General features: G+C 38.7%; 1 protein-coding gene across 5 annotated transcripts in view; it reads left to right on the forward strand.

The window, feature by feature from the left end:
* Window positions 1-26,549, forward strand: part of raly (RALY heterogeneous nuclear ribonucleoprotein) — a 107,396-nt gene that overhangs the window by 72,649 nt on the left and 8,198 nt on the right. For 3 of the 5 annotated variants that reach the window (XM_069712652.1, XM_069712651.1, XM_069712654.1), the window contains 4 exons: window positions 9,816-9,979; window positions 15,192-15,311; window positions 23,460-23,650; window positions 25,084-25,131. In XM_069712652.1, the coding sequence (XP_069568753.1) occupies window positions 9,816-9,979; window positions 15,192-15,311; window positions 23,460-23,650; window positions 25,084-25,128 (520 nt within the window). In that variant the 3' untranslated portion in view covers window positions 25,129-25,131. The remainder of the gene's footprint in view (window positions 1-9,815; window positions 9,980-15,191; window positions 15,312-23,459; window positions 23,651-25,083; window positions 25,132-26,549) is intronic. The other 2 variants (XM_069712653.1, XM_069712655.1) reach the window with 1 other exon arrangement.

The raw sequence follows: 26,549 nt of genomic DNA on the forward strand, positions 1-26,549 counted from the left end.
GTGAGGCTTCATTTTCAGGTAAGTCTCACGTTAGTATTCACTTTGTGTAAGCGTGTCCAAAGGTTGTATGACAGACCGGTGGGCAAAACAGCGTCCCAACTACAGTAAGTTAGTATCTGAGGAGTTTACCGAAAAGGGAATCGTCTCCACTTGGTCACCCAAAGGTTTTGGAGACGGTACCTGTTGCTCAGGAACAGAGTGCAGCGCGGTGATGGGCTTTGAGCAGGAGGAAGCTGCAGCTTTCAAAAGGAACTATTCCAAGTTACGTCACTTAATCGACATCAGCGCCTGAGTTGTACCTTTTTGTGACCTCGTACGTGCACATCTTGTGTTTGACTTTTTGTGTCAACATTTTGGGAAGCAGAAAGAAAGAAAGAAATCTGGAGGGGTGAGAAAAATGCATGAAATATGAGTATAATTATGAAAGTTATTGCTTCCCGCTGCTCCATGTGCATTACTGTGCTGTGCTCTGTTCGTGTGCATATCTCAGACCTTTTTCATCCCATCGTCTGTTGCCAAAAATTAAGATCTTCATGTTTGATTGAAGCGCATTTGGGTTAAAAACTAGTGACAATAAATAGTTAAAAAAAAAAAAAAGAAGAAAAGGACAAGAATTTCAAAATGACTTAAAGACTCATTCAACTCTGTAATAGAAAGAAGACACCAACATTAAATAAGTGTCGTCCTGTTGATTTACTGGAGCTAGGACAGAAGCTTTTAATAATATTGATGCGCATTGCTGTAGCAGGAGATGGAGGACAGCCACACTCAGTTGATTAATTACATCTAACGGTAACAAATCTCAGACCAAATCTTTGGACTAGATGATAATCTGGCTTCTCTCCCTGCGCCTGCCTCTCGATAGAAACCGGTCTGAGCAACATCTGGTCAAATGCCGTCAAATTTACACCAACCTCTGCAATCGTAGTCACAGTGTGATAACTATTACTGCTGACAAGACCAGGTGAAAGTCATCATCTAAGGCATCACAAATGTACGAGTGAAAAAACAAAAACAAAAAAACAAGCTGCATCTGCGGTCTTGACATTTCTCGTGCTTCAATCTTTGCACCCACCCACTGGTGTATTTCTCAATGGGTTTTTATGGAAGTTCGTGGCTTTGAAATCAAATCTTTTCATTTTTAATAAAGGAAAAATAAAAAACTCGGGTGCCAAATTTGGCACCGTTTTGTTTTCGAAAAGTGTCAAATACACGAATGACCAGCTGACGGAAATCTGCTACGATGCATCCGCTCGTCAAACTTGTACGTGTCTCCGATCTGAGGATTACATCGTCGCATTTACTCTGAGAAAAGAAATTGTGAAACAATCCGGGGTTATTTGGTGTCACTGTATGCAGAAACTTATGTGGTGGAGAGGTTTCGTGTTTCACAGAAGCTGGTGATGGTTGCGGGAGAAAAACAACTCTCCCGAGGACCCTCTTGACTCCTGTCAAAGCGCATTAAGCTCCGTCTGTTTTTAGATAAACCAGCCTAATGCAGGGAAAAAAGGGTAATGGAGACTTCTAAATGTCCTGGAGAGGAAGACCAGTTGTGATGTTAATTCTCCGAACAATACATCACCATTCTGGTTAGAACAAATGAGGGCGGGGGCACCAAAGAATCTAACTTTTATGGGTTTTATTAAACACATGGCATGTTCCCTGGAGCCAGTGTGGGACTTTTTAAGGGTTGGATGCCTCCAGTAAACGCTATGATCCTGTTCTGTCAATTCTCGGGCATCTGGGCGAGTCCGCTGGTTTCTCTCCAAAAATCGCAAGTGTGATATTACGCAGATAAAAGTCTACGTTTTGACGGGATAGTGTGAAAACTGTTTCCTTCACAGATGCACAAACTAAACACAGACTGTCCTGAATTTCTGCAAGGTTTTAAAACCAGAGTTCAACTTTGGCCCCCCAAATTCTGTGGCATTCACAAGTGTGCAGTGGTGTGGATTTTGGACATTATGACAGTACCTATATTTACATTGCACAAGACATAAAACCATTTCACTTCGACCCTTGTGAGGGGTCTTTAATTGAAAAAAAAAAAAACAAGACAAGGACAGGTAACAAAGGAAAGAGCAATAGTCTCCGTAGCAGTAGTGTAATCATAATGGTAATTTTTTTTTTTTTTTTTTTTTTTTTTTTTTAAATTACCATTATTTTAAAGGCCAGTATCTGAATTACAATTTACAACACATGCAACAATCACAGTTTTGTGAAGCTCATTTAGTGTATTAACAAAGTTATTAGGAAAAATTCAAACATGTAAAAAAATGAATGCCACAAAACCAGCTCTGAATAACGGATACTTTAAAGGTAACCTGAGCAGAATGTGCTGATTTTCACATGTTCGGTGGTTGAAATGCAACGAGTCGGAGTCCCTGGCCCACATGGCAATGACGAATTACATGTGCTGACTTTTCCAGCAAATTTACCCAACACTTTCATGCCTATCAGGAGCCGTTTTGTACCGTTTCTCCGATTATTCTGGCTCGCTGTCAACACTTAATTTGAACAGCGTCCCTAAGAACAGTTTCCTCCTCTGAGGCCAGCGTGCTGCGGTTTGGGATAGTTCACTTCACGAACCACGGCAGTGAATTTATTTTACCCAGCAGATCTTCAAAACATCAAAGATCTTCATGAAAATATGGGATGGGATGGGATGGGATGGGATGGGGTATGTAACCCCCATGAACCCTGTGTCAGACCCCAGCTCTTTGATTTACATTTGAAAGAACCCTTTACATACAAGTCACCAGTTTTGAGGTAAATAAGCGAATAATTGAAACAGAAAGATTCCCAAAAGCTTGCCTGTTGCTTCTTGTGGCCATCTGATTAGTTCATTTATTCCATGGTTTACCTGTTGTACTTTATTGACTATTAATAGATGTCGGGCCTCCTAAAACTACAACACCAAAGAACAGGCGTAGCCATTGACTGCGACATGAATTTTGAATGTCGCATTTGAAAGGTAAGGCAAGTTTATTTGTGCAGCACATTTCAACAACAGGGCAATTCAAAGTGCTTCACATAAAACCATTAAAAGCATCAAAACATGAGGCAAAAGAAAAAGGACATTTAAAAACCATTAAGAACATTGATCGAAACATTAAAAACAGTCATTAAAACAGTAAATAAGCTAAAAAATAGAATAAAAGTTGCAGTGCAGTTTAAGAAATAAAACAGAAATAAAATGCAGAAATGCAGGAAATTGATCAACATCCTTGAATCTGGTTCAATTAAAGGCAGGGAAAAAAAGTCTTCAATCTTGATTTGAAGTAGTTGAGAGTCTCAGCAGACCTGCAGCTTTCTGGGAGTTTGTTCTAGATATGTGGAGCATAGAAACTGAACGCTGCTTCTCCATGTTTAGTTCTGACTCTGGGAACAGGAAGAAGACTCGTCCCAGACGACCTGAGGGGTCGGGACGGTTCAGAAGGTCGCAGCAGATCACAAATGTATTTTGGCCCTAAACCATTCAGTGCTGTAAGAGAGGTGTCCTTCTATCGTTTAAGGAATAATGGCTGACCTCACTGGCACACTGGACTCAGAAAGCTATTCAATGCAGCAGCAACCAGAGAGCTGACATTATTCCAATTCCAAAGTTTTTACAACCTATTTATTACTAAATTCATTTTCTTTTTTTCTTTTTTTTTCCATGAGGTCATCAATCACTGAATGGCTTCGCCTCGTCTATCCGACATTGTTAAAACACATGTGCCTTGCTGCCAGGTACTTTTAGATCATCTGTCTCGAACCATCCAATTGCTCCCGAGGTCAAGACCAAAAAGTACGGAGAGAAGCGGCACTCCAGGGGGCTCTAAATCTTTTGAGACTTTCAAATAAACTCTTGACATATATTTTTATGAGGGCAATTAAACCGTTCTGAGACTGGGGGGCGGGGGGAGTAATACCTTCCGTGAGTTGCTATTCCAAGTTATTTGGATCTCTTTACCAACATCAGCACCTGTGTCTCACATGCTTTTGTTACCACCAGTACGTACGCATTTGTGATTTTTACCAGATAATTGAACAAAGAAGCTCCATAAAATCTTCTGGTGATTGAAAAAAGTAAAACTTTGATTTATTTTCTTTGTTTTTATTGCTTTATCCCAATAATTGAACTTGTGTGCTCTTTATTTTTAGGCTCTTTTTTTTATTTTTTTTATTTATCTTTATGTAAAGCTCACGGAAAAAACAAGTTGATTTTTTTGTCATTTATTTTTTTACATGCTACAAATTTAGAAATAATCATGGTGTGATTCTTACCTGACCAAACCTAAAATGCAAATGCCGCAAAGTTATGACAAACATATTTAGAGATGTTAACCATAAGAATAACATTATAACACAAGGCACAAAGAGCAGTGTCCGAATTGTTGACCATACCTATGTTCAATGCTTTTATTTAAAAAAAAAAAAAAAAAAAAAAGTTGAATCAATGTAGAGAGGATGCAGGACTTAAACAACCTGCAGCAAAATCAACTTAGTTTAGACCGTCTCTTGTAACATGCAGGGTCATCGTTGACCTCAACAAGAAGTTCCTTTGTGAATACAAATCCAGCACACCGACCTCAAATACATAGTTTAGTCTTCTCTGGCTTCGTAAGATTAACAGCCAAACCACTCTTCTGGAAATGATTTCCACCAGAATTTGGAACCCAACTGCAGGGGTTTACTCCCATTCAGTCACAAGATCATTTGTGAGGTTGGGCCTTCCCTCGCATTCTGTGTTCTGGCTCATCTCAGAAGGTGTCGGACGCGGGGTTGACGTCAGTGCTCGGCCCACGCCTGACAAGCCAAACCAAAAAAAGCCACTTCCTTGATGAACCTGGCTTCGTTCAACTGGAACATAATCTTGTTGAAACGGGGGGGAAAAAGGGCCTTCCCAAAACTGTTTCCACAACAAATATCAGGTTTATGCTGTTGTGAAGCGAAGGTGGAGAACGATGAAAAACAGAGACCACGACCCAAAGGACGCAAAAGTATGTAGACTAGGTTGTCCACTTACACTTAGTTTTTCCTACCAAATGATGATATTTAGGAATTGATCAAAGTTTATTAACCTGTCCAATGTTATTCTTCGAAAATTGGTGTACAGTGAACCCTCGTTTATCGCGGGGGTTACGTTCCAAATAGAAACCGTGATAGGCGAAATCCGTGAAGTAGTAACCTTTATTTTACAATTGAAATAGATAGAACTGGACATTAAATATATCTACGTTACATATAGTCGTAATGTGATTTCAATGCACGATGCAAATCCGTGAAGCAGCGAGACCGTGAAAGGTGAACCGCGTTATAGCGAGGGTTCACTGTATATAAAACAGCCACAGTTCCCACACGGTTGATTTACACTCTATCGTATGAATTTAGGCCGAGAGCAGGCAGTTACACGTGTTAGCCGGTCTCCCTGCATGTGTACAAATCAAGCTTTTTTTCTTTTTTTCTTTTCTTAGCTGTTACACAAAACATTTGTATAATTATAAAAAACTTTTTTTTTTTTTTTTTTAAAGTGCTACTAAAAACAATAGGACATCAATGTTATGAAAAATATTGTTAGAATGTGAGAACAAAATGTTTGTTTTAAATTTTTGTATTTTACCTTTACAAAGAACAACAACAAAAAACAACACTTCCCACTAAAACATTGCATAACCTACTTGATACACCTTCAGGTGTTGGTGTCGGAGACGGCCGAGCCAACCCGCTTGGAAAAACCAACCCGATGACCTTTTCCTGCCACAAACTGGCATCTTTAACCTCGTTTCGTCCACTGGAATTAACCGCTATTCCAAAGTGAGAGAAATTTTTCCTGAACTTTGTTGGACAAACATATTGTGTTAACAGTTGTTGAAACATGCCGACCAGCTGAGCCGCATACCTCCGCCATGATTTACACTCGACTCATCTGTCAGTCTCATGTCCTCTCTACCATTTGTAGCCTATACATCTCGACAGTAACAAACATAGTCTTATTTAGGTTCTTTGCTTGAGTCCATTCAATTTGAAATAATAATACAAATATAAAAAAAAGACCTGGAGACGACGTTAAAGTGTCGAGTCTCAGCTTTTATTTTGGAAAGCGTTACAGCAAAAAGAACTAGACAAGAGGGAAGAGTCCTGTTTATTTGTTTGAGTGTTTTTCATTGGTTTATTCTTTCATTGTGTATATCAAAGTCAACATGACCTGAGGAGAAATCTCAGTTCATCCATCTCCCGTTCTAAATCTGGAGATTAGAGATGTGGTTCCTTGTGTGACGCAGTAGAACAGGATCGTCCATGTGGTAGTATTAAGTTGTCATATTACACAATATGATTTACTGTGATTTATTTTATATTAAGGTAGGGGAGCAAAAGCACCTTGTCATCTGGAGGGATTTTCTGTGAGGATTATCAGACCTCTCACTTCACAGTTTTATGACCCCTTTGCAACAACCCGAGCTGATCTGGTTTCTCTGATTAAGAATTTGGATCTTGTTTGACGGTAAATATTGAAAACAGACCAAAACAAACTGCTGCTTGTCCCGGATGGTTAAAACTGCAAGAGAAAGAACTGTTAGGAGTCGGATGCAGTTAAGCCAAAGACGAAGGGAGGTCAATGTTGCCAGAATTGTTGACATAAAAATTGCCTATATTCAACACAGGTCACCCTAAATTGTCGTCAATTATCATGACCTAGGGTTGAAATCCCAACTCATGACATGCCTGTCTGCATGAAATACATTTTGGATTGAAGCATGAGTTTGTTTTTATTAACCACGACTCGACGTGTACGCTAACCTCGGGGTTCACAGGATTCGGTTACATGCTTTGAAAGAACGGCAGTTTCCTTCTCGCACACAAACAAAACAAAAAAGCTTGCATTATCCACATATCAAGCCACGGTGAGATCTGATTTGGATTATGTTGTCAACATGAAGTTTCATTATTTAAATCTGCTCCGCTTTTTGAAAAGAATTGATTAGTCTTTGAATTATTCTGCGCCCCCATTGACCGTAAATCAGACCGAACTAAAGCTTCCTTCGCTTAACGGTAAACAAGAATATAAAATACAGTCCGCAGTCACCTCGGTGCTGTTTATCCTGGTTATGTGTGACAGGAGCAGCATGAACATGTTGCCCAATTTATGACAGTCAATAAAAAGCATGTGCATATGCCATAAAATAGTCTTTGCGATTACAATTTTCAGAAAGCGTATCAGCTCCCATTTTGGAAATATTTATTTTCTTTGTCTTTACGTTTTTACGGCACGCTGTGGAGCTCTGATGTATACGGGAGCGATCCTACCCACACTCCCAGCTGGCTGTGGTTACAAAACAAAGGAACAGACCACGCTTGGCCATAATCAAACATTGTTGTTGGGTGCAAAACAATGTTTTAACAGTCTAGGTTTCGCTCTTCGTGGTCTCATAGCTAAAAACAAATATTTGTCAGTTTTCATTTCTTTAGGTCATTCATTGCTTAAAAGTGCCAAAACTCCCATTTATTTGTTATTTACAACAATTTATTTAACCAATGTCAATTGTTGGATTCACAACATTTGGTCAAAACCTTGTTGTGGCTGGATGATATGAAACATCAGAGGGCTTTCAGTTTGAAACAAGGACTTTTAATTTGAAACAGACACAGGAAGTCGCAGCATTACAGTTTGTTCTGGAGTTACTGAATCGTAGCCGCAGGTGTTTTTTGCTGATGTTAACGCTACATCAACGATCCCTTCGCTTGATGGCTAGTTGCTCCCGGCTCACGTTTACTACTGTTAAAGTAGGATTGTTGGACTTTTGAAACTCAGCTGTATCATCATCTGACTCTTGTGTTTGGGCCCATTTCTCAACGGTCAGTGTTATTAGAAGGTTCATTTACTGTTACTTAGACTAGCCAGCGATGTAGGAAAGCACTCGGCGAGAACAGGAACACGGTTGGCGCTAGATTAGATCAGACAAAGGGAAGCAATGTTTGGTTGTTTCACTGTCAATCAACTGGTGCCTAACTTTAACCCCCCCTCCCCCTCCACCACCCTCCCCACAGTTTAACAACCGTTTACATGAAGAGCGTCCTTCCCGCTGATCCAATCTAAAATCAAGCAAGAAAAAAAATCACGTAAAATACTGTAATGTTAATTTATCAACATGTTAAAATGGACCAATGGCTTTAGCTTATTTTCTCTCTCTTCAATAATATTCGTTTAAATTCAATTTAGCTGCTGATAATTTTTATACCTGACAGACACGAAAATAACCAACTGTGTCTGATAATTAGGAAGTATTAAATTTTTACTTAAATGAGGTTTAACATGTTTAAGCAGCCTTATTTCTCTGAATAATTTAAAGGGGAAAACTCATCCGGCTTTATAACGAGCCAGCCGCCACTGCAAATGACAATAAATTCATGCATATGTCTCGTGATTCACGTCCAGTCATCACATAACCGCAGTTAGGTTACAGACATTTGATGTTCATATGTTTTGCCTCAGCAGTCTCATTGTGTTTTGTAATTGTTTCAATGCGACCACAAGGCTGAAACTGAGAATTACACGTTCACAAAGGTGACATTAATCACACGGGTTCTCTATTTGATCAGATGATGTGCAGCGTTTACACTGTTCTGGCAGTGTATCTTTAATTATGTGATTTACGCATGTCAAACCAAAAATTCATAAATTTGTTGAAACACATCATCAGATCGCGGGGGTATACCACAACATAATCAGAGTCACATGTTGGAATCCCCAAAAAATACGATTCTTCTTTGTGCTTTCACGAAAAGACAAAAATATGTGACAGTAATATATAACTAATCTTTTCCTCTTAAAATGTCTAAAGCCGCCCTTATTTACGTAGATGTCCCATCCAATAAAAGATAACTGCAGATCTTTTTAATTGCTGGAATCACCATAAACATCAGTAAAACATTGTCTCATTAACAAACTGCGGCAATTTCGACCCCCAGAAAATCAAAAGAATTGATTTTCTGCAAAAATAATGAACTGTTTTGGAACTTTTGTTTTGGTGCAACTATTTATTCTCATAAAGACAATAACAGAGCAACCGTGTGGCTTCTACAACTTTGCTGTTGTCCCAAAAGTTTCTCATATTTAATGAGAGAGTTAAGGAACCCTGCATTTATATACTGTTACTTTACAGGCTGTTGAGTGTTTGTTGGAATAAAGCCAAGGGAAAGGTCATGGAGATCTTTGCTGGTCATCGCGCTCGCCTTCCAGTGGTGTCACTTAATAATAATAATAATAATAATAATAATAATAATAATAATAATAATAATAATCTTTCCCCCATGTGAAGAACCTGGGTGTTATTTTTTAATTGTCTTTAAATTGGATCTCCAAATTGAACCCGTTGTTAAAGCCAGTTTCTTTCTTCTTGCTTCGCGTTGGCTTAGTCTCGCTTCTGATGTTTTATTTAATTGTTTTTATTGCTTATTTCTTCTTATCATCAAGAGTGTTTGAGTGTTGCACCTGATTTGACCTTTGTTGTGTTTAAATGTGCTATATGAATAAATCTGATTTGACTTGACTAAAGTTCAGGCTAATGGTGCCTGACCAAGTGAGGTGGGATAAAAAAAAAAAAAAATTAAATATTGCTGTAAAATTTGCTGTAATAAATCGTTTATATATTTTTGAAAGTCGTTTTTTAACGATAAATAACTGGTCGTTTTTTTTCTTGCTCTTTACCTCTCTTCTATCTCAACTTTTCCCTCCTTTTCAACCCTCTGTTCTTTTCTTCACTTCCTCTATCTGACTTCCCCGTGTCTTCACTTTCCTTCCTGTCTTCCCCTTTTCCTGCCCTCTTCTTCAGGTTGTTTGAGTTCCGTGGCAGGGTGTCTCCGGTTCCTCGAGTGGTTCCAGTCAAGCGGCAAAGGGTGACGGTGCCTCTCGTGCGACGAGTCAAATCTCTGCCAGTCAAACTGCTGGCGCGTAACGCCTCCGTTCTCACCACCAGCAACGGCAACAAACAGAAATGTGAGTTCCAACTTGTCTACGTGTGGAAATTAATGAATTAAATTTGGATTATTGTGTCATAAAAACTATTGCATTGATTTGAGTATTTACGATAAAAAATTTGCTATTACAACAAGTAATCACAATAAATAAAGTTGTTGTATTAGCAGGCAGGAACTTAGTCAAATTTAAAGAAACTGAATCTAAACATTTTGTATAAATAGAAATTGTTTCTCGATCGAAACGTGAACGTAGCTTCCGGGTCTGAAAAATGCGGAAGTGACTGAAGCTGCAATACCACCGAGTGCCACTAGAGGTCGGCTCCAAAAATCCTCCGGCTCCATAGACTCCCATTCAACTTCTCTCATGAAATTCGAAGTAGAAACATTTTTTTCACAAGTAATTTCGGTGTTGTTAGCTAATGTCGCTACTTATTAGTTTTCTAACCGTCGCTGCTGGTGGCCGCTTATCATCATCCTGTTGAATATCCTGATACAAACCACCATCACACCAGCAAACATCCCTTTTCCATTTCTATTATCATTTTCTCTCTTATCTTCTGACCCTTCTGAACTAACCCCCCCTCCCCACCCTTTCATCTATCTCTCAAGTTTTGTGTTTACAGCGGAAGGTTCAAACATCAGGGCATCTGTTGTCACTTTATTGTTTTGCATTCTGCTCATTAAATATTCATTTAAAATCGTGTTCAGATTGCGGTTCTGAAGAGAGATGTCGACACCATGTCAGCTACTTTCACATTTGACTTCAGCCTGAACCTCCATTTCTGAACAGCAGGGTTTTTTGTTTTTTTTAATCCTGCCAAGATGCCTTGAATGTCTCTTTGTCTCGAGTTTAAAAAGCACTTTTGATGTCAATGGTTTGACTGTCTTCCTGTGTACTCATCAAATTTACATGATTTTGAACAGTAATAGAAAAAAAAAACGCTCGCGTTTATACTTTTCCTACTAATACAGTGAACCCTCGTTTATCGCGGGGGTTACGTTCCAAATAGAGACCGTGATAGGTGAAATCCGTGAAGTAGTAACCTTTATTTTTTTTACAATTATTATACAATGAAATACTCCATAATACATTGAAACCAAAGAACAAAACCTTTTTACAGGCCCAAGCATTTGTTTAACAAATAAAAGTACTGTATAAATGTTTTTTTTACAAATAACTACTGTACTGTAAAATAATAATTTGAATCATCAATACGAACTGAAGGCTTCAAATTGCTGAGATCGGCACCGGCCCACTGCGACCCAAGTCATTGGATTAGAACGGGAGAAAATGAAAAATGATTATGAAAACAAATACAAAGTACAGTAGGACAAATAGTGACTCGTGTATTTCACTGCTCTTCTGACTGAGCCGCTGCATCCTGACTCCGCTCTGCAGCGGTTCTTTCTTCTAAAGCCGGCGGTGCAGGTGTGGTTTTTCGAGAGAAGAACATAGTTATCGGTAGTTGTTGTCGCTCTTTTTTCTTCTGGGCAAAAAGATTCTTATAAACCGACATGCCACCATCGATTATTTTTAATTTGGCAAGCTGTTTTACGTACGTGTACATATTAAACCGCAACGTTATTGACAAACAGGTAGAGAAGAAGCGGAGAGACTGTTTAGCCAATCAGAATGCAGAACACAATGCACGATGCAAATCCGTGAAGCAGCGAGACCGTGAAAAGTGAACCGCGTTATAGCGAGGGGTCACTGTACTTACTGTTTCAGCACTGCCAATGTGAAGTCACCTGTGCTCACAGAAGGTCCTTAAATCACATATAAAACATTATAAAATTTGAATTTAACCACTGAATTGACACCAGTCCTGGTTACAGATTATATTGGAGATAAGGGGCTGTAAAACGTTCATGATTATGGGGGTCAGAACATTTCGAGACCGTTCCTTTTGGCACAAACAGAGACGTAACCTGGAATACTTGACCACGACATGTTTTGCCTCCTACTGCTCAATGTTTCCACGTCTATCAGTAAAGATCTGCTCTTGCCAGCCATTTCTCCTTCACTCAGCCATAACAAGGATCTCAACCAGAATTTGGTGCTGCAACCACGTGAATTTTAATGTTTTACATATAAGGCTCAATTAATTCTTTAAACGCATGCAGATGTAGCAGTAAGAGCTTTTTTGATTTAAACTTTGACAGGTCCTGGATTAGATGGGGAATATCTCAGTGGTAGTTAATTTGGGTGAAATCACTTTCCGAAGAGCGTGATTACATCATTTGTTTATTTACGGACGAGAAAGTATCTTCAATTATCATCAGCTGTAATCTTTTATCTTGCTGCTGACTGACAGATGCTCCAGATGCATTGTGTACGCATTGCACAATCCATAATGGAATTAAACATGCAAAAGTATTTAGTTAGTGAATAAGAGGGGCTTCATTCGTCAAAAGTAAAGATTACCCAGCAGGTGGTCCAATATAAACCAGACAATTGATTATTAACATTATCACTTTAATTATTGCTGAAGGAACTAACAGGACATTAGATCTTAGGTCTAAATAAGGTTTGACTGACCTTGACCTCTTGCCAAATACTTGGTTATTAAACCGCAGGCCTCCCAGATAAGTTTATTTTGTTGACTCTCTGCACACTAAAACACAGCGATGCCGTTAGGGAGGTCTGAGCAGCACTTAAGATGGATTGTCCAGTTTAAGTTGTCAAATCATCAACAGGTTAATCCTTCCCATATGCCTTTCGCTCGCCCTTCTCTCCATCTAACTTCAGGGATAAATAACACCCCCCCCCCCCTCGCCGCCCTCCTCCCTAGTGCATGAAAACATCTGACTTCTCTTAAAACATAAGCAGGAAGCAGAAACAGCTTTTAGACTAAATGTGTTGCGAAATTTGATGGAAAGATCAAGTTTGAAATGCTGGCCAAGACACATTATCCACTCAGGTGGTCCTCTCGTCAGTGTCAGTCTTAATACCAAATATCCAAACGGTAATGACTGCATGGTTGTCATGACATCCTGATGCATGTAAGGCCTCGGCAGACTTTTTTTTTTTTTTTTTAGACCAACAAAGACTTACATTTTGTTAATTATTGACTGGATAAAGAAATCCATTCAGTACTGGAAGCTGAGATGAAACTTCTACTGTATGCAGATGATGTGTTTCTCTATTTACACTGGTCAATAGATGTGCTATGATAATACATCCTGCATCTATCTAAAATGGTTAAGCTTTACAATTAATTATATTTTTATGTTGCTGACATATCAAGTATATGAAGTGACTAGTTTTGTTTCATTTCAAGAAAAATAATTTTGGTCCTGACCATTTTTAGAGGGAACTTAAGATTCTTGAAGCCAATTTGGTTTCTGATTTCTCATGTCAGTCTAAATCATTTTTACATTTGAGCTTGCTTTTAACATTTTGCTTTATATTTTTCACGTTTTCCATTTGCTTAAATAATAAATATAATAATATTTCCAAAGACAACCTGCCAAAATTAACATCTGAACGTGAATAAAGCCTTTCAAGTAGATACAATATAATACCTGCTTAACACATTTTGTTTGACAGTCAGATGGCTATTGGATTTCATTTGGAAGGTTTTGTGCAAACTTGCAATCTTTTTAGAAATTAGCAATTAACACACTACAAAATGTAAGCAGGTGGAGAAAAAGTGGTAGACGAAATATGACGAGTCAAAAATGCAGTAATAAGGGTGAAAGAAAAAACGTGGACACGCAAATGAGGGAATGCTGAGAGAAATGAGGGCAAAAGAACAAAAAGGGAATAAACAAAGAATGAGAAATATGAACAAAACATGGAAAGACAGGAAGTACAGACAGAAAAAGTGAGACAGATGTCCACAGTGAAGAAGCAAAGTAAGGTGAAAGAGAGGACAACAACAGGAAGAGGGATGTGGAAAGAGTGGATGGGAACACTGTTGGATGTGTGTTTAGCAAAACTAACCACCAGATGTGTTGCATGACTTCAGTTGTTCTGTTGCCACTAATGTACTCATCACTTTATCTGTCTTCCCTCCTCACCCCCTCACCCTTTCTTTCTTTCTCTTTTTTTTCTTTTTTTTTTGTATTTGAAGTTGTTTACTCTGGAAATTTGTGAGTTTTGTTTTCATTCTTCAAGATTTCACTAAAGGTTGAAGTACTTACATTAAGAGAAAGTATTAACTCTCCACCTAACGTTTTCCATCAAATCTGTGCTTTCCATATTTCTGTATGCTTTGGTATTTGTGTCATTTCTTCAAGGCTGTAGTTGTTGTTGTTTTTTTGTCTCATTCGGGCATGGAGGAATTTGTTGGTGCTCTTACAGCTCATTCAAACAATGCTTTAGTAACTCTGAAAAGTGATGAAATTCAGAGTATTTTTCTCATGTTTATCTGCATGTCTTTGGTAGGTCGTAGAGTAAAGCAAAAAAAAGTGTGAAAAAGGGAGAAATTTCTTGATGTTTCTTTAAATTGAATGTGGGTAAAGCTCTTTGACAAGTGAAAGACAATTGGCCTCTAAATCTTACTTGCATTATTAACCACCTGTACAAATAAACTTCAATTCCTTAAAAAAAAAAAGTCATAATATAACGTGAATTTATAGGCTATACTACTAAATCAGAAATATAAAAAATATAAAATAATAGTAAATAAGTGAACATAATACAAAATGAATGTTTTTGGTGTATTTCATTCAGTATTTGAAAATCTGGCCTTTACTAAACTGAAGTTTGTAGTCCCATTTTTTCTTGTGAATAGTAAAATTCAAAATACTGTAAAAAAAAAAAAAAAAAAAGATACCTCGTTTTTACTGTAACATATTGAAAATCCATATAAGCTTCCTTCAGTTTTGATCAAAATAAACCTTGAAATTTCAGTGTGAAAAAGGGAGACCTGATTTAAAAAAAAAAAAACAAGAGGAATAAGTTTTTTTTAACATTTGCAGAGCAAAACAGTAATCCATCACTTTGATCCGCAGCAGGATCCCCTAAAAGATGGATGCTGGTGTTTTTGGTGATTACCTGACCTTTTCTCTGGAGTTTATATCCTCTTGACTTCTCTGCTTTTCTGTAACCAACAGAGGAACCACGTGTAACCAAACAGACCCCCCACCCCCTTCATAGCAAATGAAGCATCTCTCAGAAAGCCCCAGAAATGTAAACATCTACTGGACTCTCTGTAGACGTATTAATCAGAACATGGACGCTTATCTCTTTTCCCCTCTCTCTCTTTCTGTGTCTCTCTTATCAGCAGTGAAAAGCACAGAGCTTCAGGCGATCAAGTCGGAGCTGACTCAAATTAAAGCCAACATTGAGGCGTTGCTGGGTAGACTGGAGCAGATCACAGAAGACCCACACATTACCGCCACAGGTAACACACACATCACATATATTTATAATGGGAATATGAGTAAGATGAAGCCAAGCAATGTACTGTCATTATTTTAGTGTGATTATTTCCTCAGTTCACCGTTGTCATGGTCACATGTGTTAAGGAGTGCCGTGCACCTATGGGCCGGTTCAGGCCAAAAGTTCATGGAAAGTTGATTTGAAACTAGCAACATCTCGCCATTCGCCAGTCCGCCGCATTTTTAAAATGCACCAGTTTACTCCAAAGCAACTAGACGGGACAACGTAACATCTCCACGGCAACAACTCTCTGCACTTCAGTTTTAACTGTTGGCTTTTTGCAGTCTTTTTCGTAACTGAATATAATTTGTAACATTTGCATTTTGAGCAGCGATGAAAAGGCATAAAGATTTTTTTTTTTTTTAAACAGAAAAGTTTGAGAATTTTGGAGTCACCCATGGGCGCTTCAGTGAAAAACACCCAGGACGTTTATGCAAATTCACACTGTGAACTTAAGACAGGAGATCTTTTCTGTGCTGTCAATTTCTGTCGAATTTTGGGGAGTTTGTGTCTCCTCTATTTCATCGTAAAAAAACAAAAAATTTTGTTCCTTACATTGTAAAACTGCCCACTTGCGACTTGACAAGCTGAGTCCTCGCCGACTCAGCTGTCTGATTGTGACAGGCCGGTTCACACTGCTGCTACTTTTCCCTGAAATGCTCCAAAACGGTTTCACGAATCTTTTGCTCTGCGCTGGGCTTAAGAAAAACAACTGAAAAACAAACAGTGACACTTCACCCCGTTTGGTGGATAAAAGTTTTCAATATTCTGCTTCTTCCAATGTTGTCATTTACAAAAAACTATTTTTGGGTGTTTTTCACAACGGGAAAGATTGTTGCTTCTTCGATAACACGTGGGCAAGACTAAATTCCCTGCTGAGTTCTGCATACCCAGCATACTGAAGGGACGTTGTAAACTCCACATGGCTTTGATTTTTTTTATTTTTTTTATTTTTTATTTCACTCTATTAATCCCAGAGGGGAAATTTCTTCGCTACAGCAGGGGGCCTCTCAGGGGGGAGCTGCTGCAACAGGCTGCCACTAGCGCGGCCTAGTCTGTTATCTCACTGTTCGTTAGGCAACTGGTCCCTAACCCCCCCATCCCTAACCCACCATTCCTAATCAACCATCCCTAACCCCCATCCCTAAACACCTATCCCTATCCCCATCCCTAACCCCCCATCCCTAACCCCATCCCTAAGCCCCAACCCTAACTCCCCATCCCTAAGCCCCCCATCCCTAACCCCATCCCTAACCCCCAACCCTAACTCCCCATCCCTAACCCCCCCATCCCTAACCGTACCCATAACCATCTCACAACATGCCAAACACTCACAACGGTATGCAGTTCTCACCAAAGGCATTTGGTTTTCTATCACGACCTCTGGTCTCTTTTGGGGGTGTTAAGACTCCCCATGGGTCCCCAATAAGTGCAACACTGACGTCTGGAATATCCGTTACGGTATCTACATAGGAATCTACAACCTGGTCAACTTCCCAGCTGCAAATAAAATGCCTGTCCCGTTTGTGTATATCTGGAGGCTCTCACAACTCAGCCCCGTTTACATTATCTCGAGTGAGCTTTCAAACCGGAAAGCTAAAAATTCAACGCTCCGCTGTGTTTCATCACGACTCGGCAAACCGAAACATGAAAAAAAACCTGTTATTTTATTCGATTATATAAAAGAACCTGCTGCTATTGGAATGTTGTCAAAAAGAGGTGGGAAATATGATCAAATCATAACAGTTTTTGTTAAGAAATATAATAAGCTTAAACATAAATGCTTAAATTCAAAGAAAGGTTTTTAGGGGCCCTCAGCTGTTTGGTGATAAATTCACTTCCTTTTTGGAAACCTTCTGACAGCCACTTGTGCCCCTGAAGGAAAAATAGAATTGTCATATGAAGAGAGATTAAATAAAATATGTCTCATCCCAGGGTTGTCACTTCCTGTGCTGCTGTCTAAAGACACACTGAGGCCACATCTTATTTTCATCAACGCTTGATCAAATTCGTGGTACCATATTTGGTATGCTATGGATAACAATAAAAATATATATTGCATTTTTCTTCTTTATTATGTGGAGAGTTTATGGTTTTTTTTTTATTGACTTTCAACTCAGCCTTAACTGCCTCTGCTCAAAGTAAACAATCATTTTAAATTTAACAAGTTCATTTGTTCTGAACTGTGTGCACTAACAGGAAATGAAAATACCTGCAATTTGTCGTAAAAGCCAAGAAGCAGAAGAGCCTTTCTTGCCAACAAGAATAAGAGACCTACAAGCAAAGGTCAACAATTGCAGTTTGACCTTACTTGGCTCAAATGCACTGATATTGTATCCCATCTGCAGTCTCCATCATTACAAATCTTTCCAACACAGAAGTGCTGTCTTAAGAGTCAGGTCAAGCATCTATCATCCCTCCACAAGAGAGACAGTGAAAATAAAAAAAAATGTTTTATTAAAAACATTAATGTATTTACAATAATCTAAAAATGTAGCTAATTCGTTAAAGACTTTGGCTCATAAAAGTCTTGTAAGTCTTGGATCTGTTGTAATGTTTTGGCATGAAGAGCTCATTGATCCTGTTGAAAAGCGTGTTGTTTGTTTGTTGCTCGGTTTGATAGCTTTCAGGTGAGTCATATTTTACCAAAGGTTTCTGAGCACGGAGACAAAAATATCTTTATTGAAGTACTTAATATCTCCAAGGTAACTAACTGTATCAACAGCCTTTGAGATGTTGCTTCTCTTGTGTTGAAGTTTTGAAGTGTTTGTTTGACCGTTAACAGAAGATGAAAGAAAGATCGATGTATTTATATGTCTGCTGCTTTAACAGTATGTAACAGTTAAGGATAATTTATGTGAAGAATATGTCGGTTCAGCACCAGTGCAGTAGTTCTTTGAACATAGACAAACAAAACAATTTCCAAAGAAGAAAGTTTACCAGCTGTTTGATTAAGTTATCTGGAGAGTTAACAAGATTATAGAGGTTTCGGATTGGCTGGAAACTAGTCAAAATCCGTTCATTTGTTATTGGCTGGTTTGGATTTTGCTCGCATTTTCTTCCTTTACAATAAAGAGAAACATTATCTATGTTAAAAAAAAAGTATTATAAATCATACGAGTTTAAATTTTGTATATATCATATAACAAAATGAACTTTTATACAAAACCCCTCAAACATGGGAAAATAAGCTTCCCCAAATGGCCCAATACTAATACAACTCTACATACAGATAGGATTTTTTTATGTTTTCATTATATTTTTCCATGTGTGATTTGTATATAATTTGCACATCATGCATGCTGTATTTAATATACCACAAAAACACATCAAAAACAGAAAGACAATTTTCTTTAACAACAAGCAGACTAGAGGAAGTTGTTGTTATTTGCATGCTGTGGGATTTTTATTTATTTATTTATTTATTTTTTAACTCGTTTAAATTTGAAAAGGAAAGCAAAAATTAACGTTATAAACCACATTATTTTGCGGAGTACGCCGTAAAACCAAGGAGAGAAGGTTTTATGTGAGCAGTAACAACCAAACACAGCACAATAAAAACTATACTGTACATACCAAAGCAAAATCTCAAATGGAAATCAATCAAAATAATTCAAATTCAGCTGGACAAGCGCGCCGTTGGGGGAAATCTTCACTCTGACATCTGTCTATGCCACTTAGTGGCTCAAATCTTAAGTATAATTAATGTAAAATAGAGGATAACGGCACACATAAGGTACCAAAGGGAGGCCAAGAAATATTCTCCCATCTGCTGTCAGGCTATGGATAGACTGCTGCGATGAACAGAAGGCCTCACATTTCTGAGGTGGTCAACCTGAGACATCTGAAACATCCCGAGCCGGAGGGCAGATTTAGTTCAAAATGACAGCCACAGTGCCGAAATAAACCAGATGAACATGCATTCAGCAATATTTATTGAAAAACATCCATCTAGAGAGATGGATGTGTAAATCATACTGATTTTTTTCAAGTCATGTTTGAAGATGTCGAAAAGAGTTCTTCTGCATTGTTAGAAATTCTTAAAATGTATTTTTATTATTTAAAAAATGGCTAATTTATTACTTTACTGTAAAGACCATTCTCCATGTACGTCCAACGAAAACTTCGGGCTCGATCTTACAAGTGGTTTTCTAGTTTCAGACTGCCACAGAGGTCACACGTAGTCAGAAATGTATATACACTCATCATATGGAAATATTGATGTTTCAATGATTTCGTTGAACTTTTATTTTTCTGCCAACATTTTCGGTCAAAAACATGCATACGTCCACTTAGGACCTTTCAGCGTCACTAAATTAATAATCTAACTTTCTTTGAACTTGCCAAGGACTCTGAACTTCCTGTTGGTGATCATGATTGACTACAGTCGGTAGCTTTTCTGTGCCTGCATAAAGAGAGTTTGATTGACAGCACCCATTGGACCGACCAACACAACGTATAATGAAAAGAGTGTGTGTGCGTGCGTGTGTGTGTGTGTGGGGGGGGGGGGGTTGGGGAAGGTATCCTAACCGGAGCTAACCTAACTGTTTTAAGACGGGCCATGCAGCGACTGTGCGTTTTGGCCATCATGCTCTTGGGCCTGTTTTGTTGCCGGGGACAAATGGCAGGATGAAATAATGGAGAATAATAATAATCCTCCATCATAACCTCACACCATCAGCCAGACAGTTGAAATGTGGACACAACAAGACAATGACCACAAACACACATCAAAACGGAAAAAAAAAAAAAAAAGAAGTCAACTCCATGCCAGGAAACCAATCAATTTGATTAAACATGGTCAATTCTGCCAGGACAAGTGGTCAAGGAACTCTTTTACCAAACATCAAGGGTGCTTTATAAATATTTTTGACCAAGTGTTGATTTGAGAAAACCCCAAAATAAATAACTTGTTTACCAAATTCTTTTCTAGCTTTTTTTTTCATTGTAAAATGGTTGTCGTACGTTCATTCGGTCCGAGAAAAAAGAGCAGTTCAAAGAAATCCTTGGAAGCTCAGTGTTGCCATGACGTTCGTACATAATAACTATGTACAGTACATGACTAATAGCAATAACTAATCAGCAGTGCAAAGCACAGTTGCCGACTAATCCGTCAGACATGACACTCGATTGATTTATTTCATGTTACGCCCAAATTAACTGTGATTAATTCAACCATCCCGAACGTGTCTTTTCTTAATCTCAGATTTTAGTTGAGCTGACAGACACTTCCAACTTTCAACGGAAGAATTTCTCATGTCAAACTCTGAACATGCATCATTTAATACAGTGAGGCTCACTGGAGAAGTAACGTTAGGCAGAACACATTTCTCTGAGTGAAGGAGGGCTTTAAATCATAGAAAAGCATTTCTTTTTTAACAAGATGTCACACTAAATACATCAAAGCCTTACAAAACAACACTGTTTCTGTACTAACCAGCTAAATATCATTCATACAACCGTTAATCATCCAAATAAAGTTTGTTTAAACGCGACCACATTACCAGATTATGTTTCATGTCACGTGGTGGAAACTGAAGAATGTGGTTGATTATCACAATCAACCCACCACAGCAGTGAAGATGGCACCCGTGTGTTTGCACTCGCTACTGCTCTGAAGAACTGCAGTAATGCAAGAAAGCTGAAACAGGATCCGAGATGAGACGAAAGGGCAGGCGGCCTGTGCAGTGTTGAGTTGTGACCATGTTTCTCTGGAAGCACTGAGGAGCCGAACAACCCTTGATTTGTATCTGCAGCAGGAGTCTGGGACGCAGCTTCAGGAAACATGACCAAGTATGAAAAGATGTGTGTGTTTGTGCTGCCTGATTCCAGACTTCTGAATGACAGCCCACATCTAAAATTCTGCCACGATTCGGAGGTCTGCTTTTGCTCTGATGCATAGGCGGCACCAGAGACTTTTTCCCTGCCCATGACCGCTGGAGCCTCGAAGCCATGTGTGTTGAGAAGGGATCTGCTTTACTTCCTCTTTGTTCAGGGTCCACATGTGCAGCACCGCTCTACGTTTTTGGAGGAAGTATTTAATGTTATGCTTGCAATGCGTATTAATTGTACTTTTTCCAAAAAAGTACACTAACCCCATACAACCATATAGGTCGGTTTTTTCCTTCCCTCAAATACGACCCACGGGAGTGTTTTTCTGAATTAACCCCTGAACAGAAAAACAAAACAAAAAAAGGCACATTCTCAGTTCAAAATAGTTTTTCTTAAAACTTGTAAAAGTTTGAAAATGATCAAACAACGATATTGCATATTCTTTGAGCTCTGACACATGGACCCAGATTCTCCAGAACTCCAAACGCGGCATTATCTTTATTTGTTTATTGGTGTGGACATGGAATTTGAGGTAAGACCTTGGGTAGGCACCAACATGTGGCATTTGAAAATCAATTCCAGGTACAATATGCTTATTCCAAATTCTTCTGGTGGTTCAAAGGCACAACACACACTAACTAAATCAACTTTTTAAAGTAAAAAAAATAAAAAGAATAGATGCATCTACAAGACCAAAGCTTCCATCTGAACAAATTTGCAACACAGATGGGCGCTGTTGGAAGTGAAGATAAGACTTGAGAAGGGCAGACCTTTGCCGAGGCCAAAAGTCCACTCAAACCACATCCACTGTGTGTATGCTAGATATTTTTAGAAAAATATTTGACAGACGTCAAAATATGCTTAAGCTTAAATGAGGCCTTACATCTCCGCTATGAAAGCCCTTCCCCCTCCATAACAGCTGCTGCTGTGGTAAGTTGCACCAGAGGATAACTGGTACCCATTAATGTGGATTTGGATCACATTGAATTTCTAGAATGGCCTATGTTTTGGCACTACTGAACTTTACTACCATCTAATGGATTTTAGGATGTAAGGAATTTAATTGGACAAATGCCCTATCTTGATGCTTAAAGGAAAGTGGAAAATAATTTGTGGACCCACATTAAAATGTAATAGGTGGTTATTTGACCCATTTTGCACCCTTCCACCAGATTTCATGTAAATCGGACTGGTGGTTTTTCCATAATCCTGCTGACATACAGTTTAAAAAAGGAGGTAAAGATCAATCTGTCTTCATTATGACGGCTGGACACCGGCTTCCTCTGGTCGTCGTCTGGCTAGCACTGCTAACAACACGGTCAGGAGCCGGCAGCACACCAGAAACTGTAGCTTGTCAGGTTCCCATAGAAACACAGAAACAGGTTTTTCTCGCTGGAATCATTTTTCCGGTTTGTCCGAGCCCTCATAAGGTCTCCTACATACTTATAGTGGAAGAGACAGTGGGACAAAATCCAGTTTTTACTCCAATACTCCCAAAGTTTATCCAAAGTTTGTGGTTTCGGCTGTCAATGTTCATCAAATGAAATGGTTATATTCCAAAATCAAAGTTATTGTGTTGCCCTTGACAGCAGTTCCAATGGATGGATAGTAACAGGCAATTTTTCACTGAAGAGACCAATTTCTTCAGTAAATACTTGATTTGCCCAACTCAGACTGTTGGAAGTGTCAAACGGGCTTAAGATAGAGTTTAAAGAGCACAATTTATCCCACGTTGTTTCTATTGCAGCGTATTGGGTTTTGAACCGGTAATGACCAGAATCAGCAGAAGAAATGGTCTCAGCAAGCAAAACTTTACAACATGTGCCAATGTTCACGCAAAGACTTGAATGTTGTTTTAAGACAGATTTGAAAAAAAAATGTGCAAACGTACACCTCAAATGTTTGGAAATTCCCTGGTGGGGCCATTTTAACTCTCGGTGGGCCGCGTCCATTCGATGCTCGTGCTGCCGACGGTACGATCAAGAGAGTTTTGAACCAAACCAATCGCAGCCGTTGCCAGAAAGAAACCTTTACGTTCGTGTCCGGTTCTAAGAAACATCAGGACAGAGTTTTATTGAAAGCATATACAGTGTGAATGACGGGGTGCCCGAAGCCAAAACAAAACTGCTGGATTTTCTGGTTCTGAGTTTTCAATGTTTTTTTTTTTTTTTTTTCGGTTTACACGACCAGAAAGGCCAATGAAGCTCCTTTCATTTAAACTCGCAGAAGCCGGCATCAGTTTTTCGTGACATGTCGATTCTTTTGCGTCTTTGCGCAGATCTGATTAAAGCAGACGAGTGTAAGAGCGGGGAGGCGTGGCAAGACGAGGAGGAGTCGAGTTCAGAGCTGGAAGACGAGGACGAGCAGAGAGCGCACAGCGAAGCCGAGGAGGAGGAGGAGGAAGAGGAGGAGGAAGATGAGGAAGAGGAGCAGGGCGAGCACACGCATGATGACCCCCACAACCACATGGTGTGTATTTACACCTGGACGTGTGTGAGTGTGAAAGACCATCGGAGATGTGTGTGGCGACTTGTGACGCCTCCTGTCAGATCTCGACCTCTTCGCATCACAGTTGGGTTTTTGTATGTTTCTCATAGCTTTCACCTTCAACTGGTTATAATACTACAACTAAAACACTTTCCAAAAAATGTTACATTTTAAACTAGTCTTTTCTTAGAAAATATAGAGATTCGTGACACTTCAACTAAATGCAAAACTAATATTACATTTTTTTGTCACCATGTCAAAATAGCTCAGATTTTACACAAATGTAGTCAAAATTTAGTCACGTTTTTTTTTCTAAATTTGAACAGTGCTTCTGTCCAGTCTTTGACTTGATATTCGGGGGTTTTGTGCTGCAGTGGTCGAGCGCTGAAACAATTATTTAATAAACTGATCGGCTTATTAACTGATTTATTTGCAACAGGTTCATTCAAACCGTGAGAATAGACGATAAACTTCATCCCGTCCTCATCTCTTCTCATCGCCGGCGCTTTATGCACTTTTAATTATATTTTGGTCTGAGTATGTTGCTTACACACTTTTAATGTCTTATATTGGCTGTTTTGTTTTTGTCTTCTTTTTTTTTGTTATAGTTTTCTCATGTTTTATTAATCAAACAAATTAGCAACAAGACCAGATGATTCCACAACATTAAAAAAAAGTGATGTAAATGAATGAATTTGGGTTATCAGTAAGTACCCACAAGATAAAGGACTTCATTATCAAGAGAAAAACAAAACAATTTATTTTAAAGTATTTGCGGCCGCATCATTATTCTCCAGCTGATGTGGGTTTCTGATGATTCAGAGTTTATTGTGTTGTATTGTTGCTGCCACAGCTTCTCATATTGAGATTAAACAACTTATTTTACAGCCTTTCTGTGACTTTTCAACCAAAAATGTTAACACTCCTCAGAGCTTGAGCTTCTCAGTCGTAAAAAAAGAGTTGCACGTACAAAACAATAAATTTATCGACCTCATTTTCTTGGAAATGACAATTTTGTGGTTTTTTTGGGATGAAGTTACAACCAAAGGACACAACATGAAGATCCAGTTTGTTGAAATCTTTGTTTAATATCTGACTTTGCAGTTTTTGCGCCTTCTTTGTTTTTAACAACTACAACTGGAAGTGTTGTGCAGCTAAAAATATAATAATAATAATAATTAATGCTCCAATGTGTTCGATTCTCTGCTGTATTTGTTGTTTGGACAATTTTGAAGTGTTTTGATGAGTTTAGCTTTTCTGCCATCAACTGTTGTGGACACCTAAATATAGTTATTTTCTAAATTCTGTATTTCAGCCTTGTTCTTTTGCCCCAATGTGAGTAAAAACAAAATTGTTATTCATACATTATACATATTAGTGTGTTTTGACTGCGGTTTTTTTTTTTTTTTTTCCAGGAGAACAGTCACTTATCATCAGAGATGGACTCCCTTCACCCATGAGAGGTGAGCTTTTCATTATGAAATTGAGTTGCATGTCATACGAAAGGAAACATTTTGCAGAATATTTGCTGTGGAGCGTTTTCAAAACTTCAGGACGAGTCCATCTTTCTCTGGTAAATTCAAAGATTAGGTTCCACTCAGCTTTTCTTCCATCTCAGCTGTCCAAAAATCACCCATTAAACATAAAATCTCAGCCATTGTAAATGTCCTCTTGTCGTGTTTGAGGAGGAACTTTTTTTTTCTAATCAGATCAGGAAAGCTCTGTACGACTGAGGCGCCACGATCTGTTTGAAGATGGCTAATGAAATCTTTTGCTTCTTGGATTTGTCCTGCTTTGTTTTAGCGTCTTTCTCAAACACGCTTAACGAGAAGTCGCGCAGGTGGACGGCAGCGACGTTCACTTCACATATTTATCAAACGGGGTTTAGAATTTTTCCGGGTGGAATTATCATATCTGGAACATGCTGTTCCCATCAGACGGTTCAGTGCTGGAAGACTCTGTGCCGAGCTTTCCGTAGTGCTTACAAGGGGCAAATTCGACATATATCAGTGTGGACTTCTTCTAATTTGAAACTGGCTTCAATGATGAAGAAATTACTAAACAAATGCTTTTTATCAGTTTGATTCTTTTTCTTTTATTTTCAAACTGTGGGAACTATCCCTGAAGAACTAAGCCCTCTTTTCACAAATATTTGGATGAGACTTGCACAGTTCAGCAGCTTAATTCTGTAAATTGGTAGTTCGCTTTGCTCGGTGGCAGCAAATGTGCCTCTTTCCCATCCAGGAATTGAACCAACAACCTTACAGTATTCTAGTTTCTCTAAAGAACCACTGCTATGTGGTGAAAATCCGTGTCAAACAATCATTTGCAGGACGACGTAGATAACATTTTGGCATATCGCTCTCCGAAACAGCCCGCGTTGCTCTTTTAGGTTGTGAATTGTCTCCACTGTATTATTTTTTCAATTTGTATTTTAGAAGTGAATATATTCTGAAACTAATTATTTTTTGGGAGTGTAAATTCTTCCTGAGAGTTTTGGACTCATTATTAGGCATTTTAAAGTTAGATTGTGGTCAAATGTACGAGATCATGAAATAAGTGGGAAACTTCAACAATGTGAAACTGTGCTAATGTTTTATAAAAAAAATTAAAAAAAGGAGGAAATGAGCAATTTGTGCAGGCTGGTGGCAAAACTTATGAAAATATACATCACCCCGGTTATACACCTTTCACACGCCTCACTATATATACACACATTATAGCTGTAAAATATTGACGGTTGAAGAACAGAAATTGTTGGACTTGGGCTCCTGCTAGTACAAAGCCAACATGTGTCAGCCCCCAGTCCTGCGTGTTCTTTAATGAGGCAACAGGAGAAGATGTCAGGCTTCAAGATATTTATTTAACAGCAGCAGAATAA

The sequence above is a fragment of the Brachyistius frenatus genome, unplaced genomic scaffold, assembly GCF_029030835.1.
Source record: "Brachyistius frenatus isolate BFR_SWC_R1_liver_20210118 unplaced genomic scaffold, ASM2903083v1 Contig_111, whole genome shotgun sequence".
In the NCBI taxonomy this organism is placed as follows: Eukaryota; Metazoa; Chordata; class Actinopteri; family Embiotocidae; genus Brachyistius; species Brachyistius frenatus.